This window comes from Trichomycterus rosablanca, chromosome 26 (assembly GCF_030014385.1).
Source record: "Trichomycterus rosablanca isolate fTriRos1 chromosome 26, fTriRos1.hap1, whole genome shotgun sequence".
NCBI lineage: Eukaryota > Metazoa > Chordata > Actinopteri > Siluriformes > Trichomycteridae > Trichomycterus > Trichomycterus rosablanca.
Genome location: NC_086013.1, coordinates 18,008,101 through 18,019,794, shown reverse-complemented (window position 1 = coordinate 18,019,794; position 11,694 = coordinate 18,008,101). Strand labels below are relative to the sequence as shown.

Genomic DNA, 11,694 nt, shown 5'->3' with positions numbered 1-11,694 from the left:
ATACAGGACACGATGTTGGGGTGCTTCAGTTTACACAGTTTCTTACACAGTGGTCATTTTATTCTAAAATAAGCTCTTGTATAAATATTATTTAATTGTGTTTATTTTATAAATGTCCATTATTAAAAGCTTCAGTGTTAAGGAAAAATGTGATTAATTGTGATTAATTACAGCAGATTGTGCGTTTAATGAGTTAATGTTTTTAATTGATCAGCAGTCCTATTTATTTGCATTTCCCACACTGTCCCACACTGTCCTGACCTGTGGTTATAATTACCTCCAACCCCAAATCAGAAAAAGTCGGGACAGTATGAAAAATGTAAATATAATAAAAACACAGAGGGCAACATTGGAGCATTTATGAGCAATCCCCTCCATCACTCCCACCCACAGACACAGCCATGTTCACATGAATTAGCATGACTGCACTTCTTTGGACGTGTGAGAGGAAACCAGGCAGCCAGGGTCCATTCTGTGTTTCCTCCGGGTGCTCCGGTTTCATCTCACGCATCCAAAGACCTGCAGTCAGGACCACTGGAGCTACTAGAAATTACTGTGTGTGTGTGTGTGTGTGTGTGTCTGCCCTGTGATGGACTGGTGACCTGTTTGGAGTGTTTCTTGCCTTTTGCCCAATGAATCAGACCCACTGTGACCCTGACCAGGATAAAACAGTGCTACAACAGATAATAAATGAATGAAAGTTATAGTTTATATTTTGTTTAATTACGTTATTTGTCATTTTCCAACATGTTGTATTTGTACACTATACAGCCAAAAGTATGTGGACGCCTCTCCTAAAGACTGATCTAGTTGTGTTGGATATATCTGTTACTAACAGGTTCGTCTGTGTGTTTGATTTAACACAGTGTTTTACGCTGGGCGTGATGGTAAGGTTCACAAAACACCACACACCTTCTGTATTTGTGAGCCCATCCTGAGATTTAAACCCCTAGAACTCAGGCTCTTAACATTACACCACACTCACTCACAAATATCTTTACATTCATGTTCTTTTGTTTAGAGTAAATCAATCCTGTATTGGTAGCTTGAAGATAAATGGCATGTACAGAACGGAGAACCTGTCAATCCTGATTTTCATGAATGAATCATAAATTATGAGTTATTATGATGAGTGTTTTTGGATCAGACCCCCCGGGGACTGTTTTTGGATTATATTTGTTTAGTTAGTGCTACAGATTGGCCGCTTTGTTAACCAAATACAGGCGTCTGAACTGAAGCTAGATTTTATTATGATACCTGTAGCACCGCGTCACTCTCTCACCCTCGGGGGTTTGGCAGGATTTAGCGGGTCGTTTAGGTGCTGAATTTGTGTATAAACTGTCGGTCTGTAGCTGAGACTAAACACTCGTTTAATATCTCAGTAACGAGTCTGACCTGCTCTTTTACTAGAGATCACGTTCTGTTCCATCTCGCTTTAAATATCGGCCTAAAGAACAAACCAAGGTAACGGTGTTGTGTGATGGCGGTTACTAACATCATAACATCGCGGTTGTGCTCGATGACTTTGCTCAGCTAGTTTTTCCTGCTTTTCTGTCAGAGCGGTTTTTATTTCTATTGTTGGATGAATACATACAGGTTATGTACAGGTTATAAAACAACATAAGCAGAATAGAAACGAGCGTACCTACCTCTGTAGAGTGTTTGATGCGAGAGAACGAATGAAGGAAAATGGCGTCGTTTTATAACCGCTGTGACGTCAATGACGTTCTCGAACCTTCTGCTATGCTAAGTTTGTTTTAAAACAGAAACAAAAAGTGTACATGTAAAGTATGTGTGAATGGAGTGTGGTCATTTTATTCTAAAATAAGCTCTTATTATACAACCCCAAATCAGAAAAAGTTGGGACAGTAAAGCATTTACCACTTTGTAATGTTGTCGTTCCTTTTCACCACTTAAAAGAGGTTTTGGCACCGAGGAGAGCGAGTGATTTAGTGTTTCAGCTTTTATTTTGTCTGGTTCTTCCTGTAAACACGTCTTAAGATGTGCAGCAGTACGGGGGGTCGTACACTGTATTTTTATTTTATTTTCCATACTGTTCAACTTTTTCTGATTTGGGGTCGTAATAAGTCACTTGTTGTGCTTTGTACTGTTTTGGTTCTGTAAAGCCAGTACCAGTCAGTGGTGCTCCTACATCATACACACTAATAAATAGATTACAGTCAGTACATGTACCTGCCAGCCCTTATGGTTTTAAACAGAGTTACAGAAATGTGTTTTGTACTTTCATGGTGGGCAAATCAAACACGTGTCCACTCTCAAAGACCCACCGCAGGCTATTATTATATTTTAATTATTATATTGTACTGGCACATATACCAATCACGTGGGATTATTTTTAACTCTTTTTAATTAAATGTAACTGCACTGCTTTATTTAATTTATATTATGTATTTTATCTTTTATTATTGTATTACATGATTGTTAGTATTATTATTTTATTAGATTTATAATTATTGCATTTTATCATTAATATTGGAATATTAATTGTTTAAAAATGTTATATTATTATAGGTATTAATATTATATTGTTTTATTAGATTTTGTTATTCATTATTGATAATATTAATAGGTTTGTTTTATTGTTAATTTTATTGTTATAATGTATTGATATTATTATTATTAAGTATTTTAGTATCATGGCTTTAATTATTATTATTATTATTATTACATGATTATAAATGATGACTTGATTATTATTGTTGGTGTAATAATGACAGAAACACAAACAGAGTTTTAATTTGTTTTATTTTTGTTCTCAGGTGAAGACGAACGTTTCTGTATCGTAGTGAATCAGATCAAACTGAATTAATGAACTGTGATGATTTACACCCATCAGCCAAAATATTAAAACCACACCCACCCAATTAATGTTCTGGCTGATCTGTGTGTGTGTGTGTGTGTGTGTTCAGGTTCAGTTTATCACAGTTTTACTTTCACACAGATAGAAAATATAAAATTAATTCTATTTTTGCTGGATTGTGGTTTTAAATTTTGTTTATTCTGTGATGAACATGAATATCAGGCATCAGGATTAATTCAGCTTATCAAAGTACTTCAGTTTGCCGGAGGGATCAGGAATAATCTGGAATAAAACAGAGAGGTTCAGGATTCAGGTAGTGGAGGAACACACCATGAGCAAAAGTATTTGGATGCCTGATCATGAGCTTGTCTCATGTTCTGTTTTAAAAACAACTACAGCTACAACATCAGCCGCTCATGTAGAGAAGCTTCCCACAAGGACTTGGAGTTTGTGTGTCTGTGTATGTCTGGTGTCCCAATACTTTTGATCATACAGTGTGTGTGTATATATAAAACACAGAAGCAGCTTAAATAAAATAATTCTCTGTAATTGTAGTAAAAGTTATTTTAATCTTTTTTATGTTCAGGAGTTTTTATCTGGACTCACCGTCTCACTGCCGGGTTTCCAACCAGCCGGACAAACTGAGGAGAGAGAGAGAGAAGAGCTGTAACGATACATCACCCACGATACATCGATATCAATTAATCAGCAATATAACCTGAATCTTTCTACAGGTGATCAGACTAGCACAATAACTCCAGCAGTACATCATGGACTCATCAGCACCCAGAGGAACCCAGAGGAACCCAGAGGAACCTGCAGGACGCTGCTCGATCACTCAGACACGGTCGGTGTTCATCACCCCACTATTAAACACAGTACTGATGTTAAGCCAAGGAAACCTCAGTCAGTGTTCCGGTTCATCCCAGAGCTGTTGAGTGGGGCTGAGGTCAGGGATCTGTGCTGGACACTGGAACAGGAACAGGAAAGGACCTTCCCTAAACTATTGCTGCTTAGCTCTAAAAGAAGCATATACTGCACTTTATTTTAAGTAGTCACACACACACACACACACACACTCACTCACTCTCACACACACACACACACACACACACTCTCTCTGTCACACACACACACACACACACACACACACACACACCTGGTACAAGAGATTAAGGCAACATAAATTATGTAACTGACCTCACATTGTGTGTATATATACTGTATATAGTATGTATAAAGTGTATATGAGTTTGTGTAGCATGTACCATGTGCGTGTGTGTGTGTGTGTGTGTGTACCTTCTCCGTGTTTATCCGTGTACTGGAAGGCCTGCACCAGTCGCAGAGTTTCATCCACAGAGCGTCCGACAGGTAAATCGTTCATGGTGATCTGACGCAGCGTTCCTTTATCATCGATAATAAACAAACCTCTACACACACACACACGCACGCACGCACGCACGCACACACGCACGCACACACACGCGCACGCACACACACACACACGCACACACACAGACAGGGTAAATGGAACAGCAGGATCACATTTATATGGTGTATCTGAGCGTGTGTGTGTATCGGAGTGTGTGTGTGTGTACCTGAGTTTGTGTGTGTGTGTGTGTGTGTGTGTGTGTGTACCTGAGTGTGTGTCCCTGGTCCTCCAGGTAGACGCCGTAATCTTTGGAGATCTGGTGTGTGAGATCAGACAGCAGTGGGATCTTCATGGCTCCGAGCCCCCCCTGTTTCCTGGGTGTGTTAATCCTGATAAATAAAATAATGAATAGAATTCAGGATGTTCCCTCGGCTGTAGTTTCTCAGGTGAGAACGGTGGGGGTGTGGCTATGTGAAGTGGGCGTGTCCTCACCAGGCCAGGTGAGTGAACTGTGAGTCGACCGAACAGGCCACGACGTCGGCGTTGATGGCGTGAAACTCGTGGACTCGGTCGCTGAAGGCGATGATCTCGGTGGGACAGACGAACGTGCTGCAGGGGAAAGAAAACACACGATGAGTCTCGACCTGAGGCAACTAACAGAGATCCCGACAGGTTAAACAATGCATGGCTCACAAGTCCAGAGGGTAGAAGAAGAAGACCAGGTATCTGCCCTTGTAGTCGGACAGTTTGAGCTCCTTGAACTCGCCGTTGATGACGGCTGTTCCCTCCCAGTGAGGCGCCGGTTTAGAGACTGTAACCAAACACAGACCAGAATTAGAGCCAAAAGTTTACGGACACTTGAGAAAATGGCGTATGTAAAGGCAGTTTCGAGATTTTAACCATTTCTGTGACTTTTCTTTTTCTTCCACTGAATTATCGAAACACAGACAATTCACTTTGCGGTGGATCCAGTTAAACTAGAAAACACTGGGTGAAAGACAGGAACACCCTGGACAGGGCCAAACTATCACAGGTCCTCTACTGTCAGACATAACCAACTGTGTCTGTGTAGACGCCTGGCTGGCCGATAGCACCTCCGAGATGTGAACCTGGACTCCACAGTGGTGTCTTAGAGCAAAGATTAAAAAAAAAACCTTAACTGGGTCGTGAGCCGAAAAATAATAACAATTAATGAAACTTGTACGCGAGCGCCCCCCTGTGGAGGCTTTAGGTTACATCTTGTGTAGAGGGAGAATATATTAGAGAACAGAAGAAGCTTCTTTGCCAAAAAAATTTAAATAAAACAACCCAGTTGTTCAGGTTTCATGAGTGTAAACATACAGACACCAACTTAGATTATTTATTCACCATTAATTTCACCATACATGGAACAGTGGTCTGTATCCCAAGGTCCACAGTTACATCCAGTAATGAGTTAAGAGGCTTAAATCAATCATTAAAGTTTCTGCTGTATATTTTATACTCACATTTGAAAATGATTTTTAAATAAAGAATAAAAGAGAGAAAAACACTAAACTATAATGAAACACGTCACACAGGAGTGTGTGGAAACATTCCAGCTGGATTTGTGCCCACATGTACAGAGAAAGTGACAAACACGTGTTGTACAGTCTGCAGAACAAGCATCAGAAGTGAAAGAATTCCAAAAGCTCGAGTGTTTCAGTCTAATCTGATTAACAATCATTAACCTGTAATGAAAGAAAAGAGTTTTAATTCATCAGGATTAAATGTGGAGCTGATTTGTGAGTTTGGCCTCCATGTTCAGGTGCAACACAAACACAATCAATAAAGTCAGAACAAGTCAGTACAAATTATTATTATCATCATCATTATTGTTCTTGTGTGATTTATAATCAGATTGTAGAATTAGTTGTAGAATTAAGATCTGCACTGACAGCTGTTTCTCTGCACTAAACAGATGCAAAAGCACCCGAGTGAGGAGGAACATCGGTGCATTCACACATGACGTAATAATGACAGTGACGTATCACTAATCGGATTATTTCTGATTATTTTCTCACTCTTGGCTTTGCTGAGGTGCAGGGAGTGATCTGACACCGGGACCCTGAACGCCTCTCCGGGATAAACGTGACCCCCCGCGTAGTTGTAGCACTCCTGCTCGCGCCTGGCGTTCCCCTCCTCAGCACCCGCGCCCTGCAACAGCGCGCACATCAGCACCCCGAAAATGCCCGTCCTAAAACTTATTGCGCCCATTTTCTGGATCCTCACTGAGTAACGAACACGTCTCTGAAATCAAACTGCGGAAGGAAGACAGGAAAAAACTACATCGGGCTCGATCCTAAATACCTGCATGCACCCTACGCAGGGCACTGCTGTACTGCCTAACAACGATATCTTCTACAGTATATCTAGTGCACTACTTAGTAAAAAAAGTGATTTGGGACAGAATGCAGTGAAGTGTAGATGGTAAACTCATGTGGATGGAGTCAGGTGCGTTAAGAATGGATGAACGTATGATTTGTAGATTTAATACTTGCACTAACGCTTTGTGGCCAGCAGGAAGCTCAAAGTGCAATGAAAATGCGTTGCCAGATTGATATTATTCACTCAGTATGGTTTGTTCAGTACAGTACTTACAGTACAGTAAAGGCTTAGTTTTGCTCAGGGTCGCGGTGGATCAGTGACCCACATAGACACTGGGAACAAGAAAGAAATACAACGTAGACTTTGTGCATACCTAACTGATTCATTTATTAATCTTTCCCCGTTGCATTACTGTTTTTCTTCTCTCACAAAAGCATACAGAAGCTCAATCAGATGCTTTAGATTATCTCTAGGTGTGTGTGTGTGTGTGTGTGTGGGGGGGGGTGTTAGTGTTAGTGATGGACTTGCACCGCGACCTTGACAAGTTAAAGAAAACGCCAGAACAAATTGTGGTAGAACGAATATTTTAAACGAGGATTCGAACCAGTCAACCTGGCAACCCTGAGTGTGTGTCCTGTACAGTGTGTGTGTGTGTGAGAGTGGATGTGAGAGGCTCTCAGCTGCTGTAGCATTAGCATGAGGAACATGATCACTCTAATAAACAGCGTGCTCAGAGGCTCCAAACATGTACGGTACACCGTTACACTCTCATGTTTATTGTAATCATGTTAGGATTAATGCTGGAGGAGTTTGTGAGCGCTTCAGCGGCTCGGAGTGTGATGATGACCTTGTACAGGTCGCCCCGAGCCCGGTCACCTCCGTTAGCTTCACTCCGCTAGCTTTAGCTCAGCTTGTTAGCTTCATTCTGTTAGTATCATGTTTAATCTGAAACTCTGTGATTAAAACCGGATTATTGTGTTTATATTCGGTTTAAAGGATTCGGTTTTGTATATAAATGAAGTGGAAATGTTATAAACGTGCGTCAGTAATTTAGCTAAAGTAAATTCATCTGACTGACAGGAATCATTGAACTTCAACTCACTGACACAATAATGACAATTAATCAGATTTAATCTCATTTCATCTAAATCTACAGACAACTACAGTCCAGCAGTACTGACCTGTATAAATCAGTTTATATAAAATGTTTATAATTGTGTCTGATATTCTGTCTAATGATCTGTTATTATTTAGTGTTTAATTATAAATTATTATGTGTGTCTGTAACTGACATGTTTTATTTTAGTGTAACTCACTTCAGTGTTTATTGTAGTGATTTCATGTCAGTATTTAATCCTGTACAGTGAGTCTTGATCTGATTGGTTGAGATCAGTTGGATGATCAGATTTAGGTCTAACAGCCCCCTCTTACCCCTCCTCTCTTACCCCTCTCTCACCCCCCCCCCCCCCCCCCCCCTGTTTTTGCTGGCTGTAAGGGAGCTGAACTGTTATCTGAGGTGAGTTTGATCGGATCGATCAGGGATCAGATGTTGGTGGGTCTGATCTCGTGTCTCTCACTCAGACTTCTGTCTCCTCCTCATATTTACTTCTTGTTGCTGCGTCTTTGGTCCTTTTTGCTTTTTAAAACCTCGGCGTCTCTGTCCCGCACCGTTACATGTTCACTGTGTGATGTTCAGATCGTTTAGCTGCTGCTTCTCCAGGTTTCTTTACTGATATTTGGGGACTTTTTCCTGCCACTGCTGCTCTCGGCTCTTCACGAGGGGGTTTTCAATGTTCCCGTCCCAAACCCAGATAGATCAGGCATCAGGAAAAGCATCCGGCCTAAATACTGATCCAGATCAGATATACGGACCTGCTGTGGTGACACCTTAATATAGGAGCAGCTGAGTGGAAAAAGGATTTCATGTCGTCCCGGCTGTAATGGAAATACAGTACACTCGTTTGGATGTATCCAGTTTCCCTTTGCTGGTGGAAGACATGTCTGCAGGTTCAGGTGGGACCTCAGCAGATGTTTGTGTCCTGGATGAAGCTTGATGTGGATTCGGTTCCTGTGCCTCAGATGTTCCTCTGTGACCATGAACAGATTCTTTTCCACTGCTGGTCTGACTGGAACTGATTTGCTGGTGCTGGTTGATCTGTGGGTGCAGGATGAGCTGCTTGATGTTCCATCGTAGATTAGAGGAGTGTGTGTTGAGTGTGTGTAGCTGGTGTTGAGTGTGTGTTGAGTGTGTGTAGCTGGTGTTGAGTGTGTGTAGCTGGTGTTGAGGAGCTTGTGTTGGGACTGAGCAGATCATTTCTGACCTTGTTTTGACCTTTGACCCTGGTTCTTCTCTCCGCAGTCACCCATGCGCGTGGCTGTCCTGCAGCTCCTAAAGGTGCAGAGCGAGTACGCAGACATGACCTCTGACCCTGACCCTAAAAACACCACGCCTTCCGCCCACACGACCACAAACTCCGACAGTATCACGACTGATTGGACAGAATCTCTGGAGTCACGTGATCAGTTTAAGGCGGCGACTGCACTCACTGAATCAGAAACAAAACTCAGAACCGTAACGGCGGAGGAACCGGTAGTAGATCCGGCGCTAAACGAGAGGTTAGCCAGCGCTCCCGTAGTAAACCCGTCGTCTCCTGAGAAACACACTGATTGGACGGAGATTGTGATGTCACACAGTTCCTTTAAGGCGGAGCTAATGATGGACCCAGTTTTAGAACCCCGAACCACACCACACCCTGCACCCCCCACCGGGGGCAGCCAGAGCGCCGAACGAACGTCGCAGCGACGTCCAGAAAACGTCCCGAGCCAGGCGGGAGAGAGCGGCGTAGCCGAGCCACAGCTAGCTGTGAGTACTGGCGGCTCTTCTGTTTTTAATTCACCGTCTGAGTTCCAGTTCTGATTCTAATTCTGATTCTAATTCTAATTGTAATTCTAATTCTGATGTGCTCCTGGAGCGATCGTGGTGCTCAGGTGATTTTGGCGCATCCACAGTGGCGTAAAGATGGCGTGTGTGATTTGGGACGCGGCCACGGTGGACCGATGACGGTGCTGAGGTGTTTGGAACGCTTCCACAGTGAAGTGATGATGGTGATTTGGGATGCGCCCACAGTGAAGCAATCACAGTGCTCGTGATTTGGGACGTGTCCACAGTGGACTGATGATGTGTGTGGTTTGGGACGTGTCCACAATAGAGCGATGATGGTGTGTGTGATCTGTGACGGGTCCACAGTGGATCTGTGATGGCGTGTGTGATCTGTGACGGGTCCACAGTGGATCTGTGATGGTGTGTGTGATCTGTGACGGGTCCACAGTGGATCTGTGATGGCGTGTGTGATCTGTGACGGGTCCACAGTGGATCTGTGATGGCGTGTGTGATCTGTGACGGGTCCACAGTGGATCTGTGATGGCGTGTGTGATCTGTGACGGGTCCACAGTGGATCTGTGATGGTGTGTGTGATCTGTGACGGGTCCACAGTGGATCTGTGATGGCGTGTGTGATCTGTGACGGGTCCACAGTGGATCTGTGATGGTGTGTGTGATCTGTGACGGGTCCACAGTGGATCTGTGATGGCGTGTGTGATCTGTGACGGGTCCACAGTGGATCTGTGATGGCGTGTGTGATCTGTGACGGGTCCACAGTGGATCTGTGATGGTGTGTGTGATCTGTGACGGGTCCACAGTGGATCTGTGATGGTGTGTGTGATCTGTGACGGGTCCACAGTGGATCTGTGATGGTGTGTGTGATCTGTGACGGGTCCACAGTGGATCTGTGATGGTGTGTGTGATCTTGCTGATGACCGTGTGTGTGATGGATGTTTTGGGTTCATCCTGGTTCCCTCCTCTGTTGTTAGGGGAGCAGGGCGGTGGTGTCGGCCAGAACGTACGTGGACTTCACCCCTCAGGCCTCCTTCGACATCAAGGTGAGACTCAGCCTTCCACACAGGTAGCAGGTAACGCACCCTAACGAAACACGCTCGAGAGAACAGGGTGGGGTGAGTGAGCCGTCCTCTTCCTCTTGGTGCAGAAGTGTGATGTGCATAAGCTGGAGGAGGGGCCCCCGGTGCAGGCGCTTCTGACCCGGGAGGAGGGGCTGCAGTACTACAGGACCATGCAGGTGATGAGGAGGATGGAACTGAAAGCTGATCAGCTCTACAAGCAGAAGATCATCCGGGGCTTCTGCCACCTGTACGACGGTCAGGTGGGTACCAGCGTCACAGGGCTGTGCTCAGCTCTCCTGCTGTTAGGTGTGTTGGCTCTAACACTCTCACACACTCTGTGTTGGAACAGGAAGCGTGTGCGGTGGGTATCGAGGCGGGTATCAACCGAACAGATCACCTGATCACAGCCTACAGAGCCCACGGGTACACACTCACCAGAGGGGGCACGGTCCGGGAGATCATGGCTGAACTGACGGGTACAGCACACACACTCACACACACACACACACACTCACACACACACACACACACACACGGGTACACACTCACCAGAGGGGGCACGGTCCGGGAGATCATGGCTGAACTGACGGGTACAGCACACACACTCACACACACACACACACACTCACACACACACACACACACACACACACACACGGGTACACACTCACCAGAGGGGGCACGGTCCGGGAGATCATGGCTGAACTGACGGGTACAGCACACACACTCACACACACACACACACACTCACACACACACTCACACACACACACACACACGGGTACACACTCACCAGAGGGGGCACGGTCCGGGAGATCATGGCTGAACTGACGGGTACAGCACACACACTCACACACACACACACACACTCACACACACACTCACACACACACACACACACGGGTACACACTCACCAGAGGGGGCACGGTCCGGGAGATCATGGCTGAACTGACGGGTACAGCACACACACTCACACACACACACTCACACACACACTCACACACACACACACACACTCGCACACACACTCACACACACACACACACACGGGTACACACTCACCAGAGGGGGCACGGTCCGGGAGATCATGGCTGAACTGACGGGTACAGCACACACACTCACACACACACACTCACACACACACTCACACACACACACACACACTCGCACACACACTCACACACACACACACACACGG

General features: G+C 44.7%; 2 protein-coding genes across 4 annotated transcripts in view; one reads left to right on the top strand and one right to left on the bottom strand.

Moving 5' to 3' along the window:
* Positions 1-2,749: 2,749 nt before the first annotated feature.
* Positions 2,750-6,471, bottom strand: prdx4 (peroxiredoxin 4). The gene is made up of 7 exons (XM_062988452.1): positions 6,236-6,471; positions 4,887-5,004; positions 4,686-4,802; positions 4,460-4,582; positions 4,121-4,251; positions 3,428-3,462; positions 2,750-3,103 (listed from the first exon to the last, which is right to left on the bottom strand). Exons 1-7 carry the CDS (start codon positions 6,426-6,428, stop codon positions 3,053-3,055), a joined length of 768 nt encoding a protein of 255 aa, XP_062844522.1. The 5' UTR covers positions 6,429-6,471; the 3' UTR covers positions 2,750-3,052.
* Positions 6,472-7,189: 718 nt separating this feature from the next.
* pdha1a (pyruvate dehydrogenase E1 subunit alpha 1a) overlaps positions 7,190-11,694 on the top strand; it is a 12,119-nt gene continuing 7,614 nt past the window's right edge. Inside the window, exons 1-5 of one of the 3 annotated variants that reach the window (XM_062988454.1) lie at positions 7,202-7,286; positions 8,899-9,402; positions 10,409-10,477; positions 10,582-10,755; positions 10,845-10,971. In XM_062988454.1, the coding sequence (XP_062844524.1) occupies positions 7,236-7,286; positions 8,899-9,402; positions 10,409-10,477; positions 10,582-10,755; positions 10,845-10,971 (925 nt within the window). In that variant the 5' untranslated portion in view covers positions 7,202-7,235. Of the gene's footprint in view, positions 7,287-8,034; positions 8,056-8,898; positions 9,403-10,408; positions 10,478-10,581; positions 10,756-10,844; positions 10,972-11,694 lie in introns of all 3 variants that reach the window. The other 2 variants (XM_062988455.1, XM_062988456.1) reach the window with 2 other exon arrangements.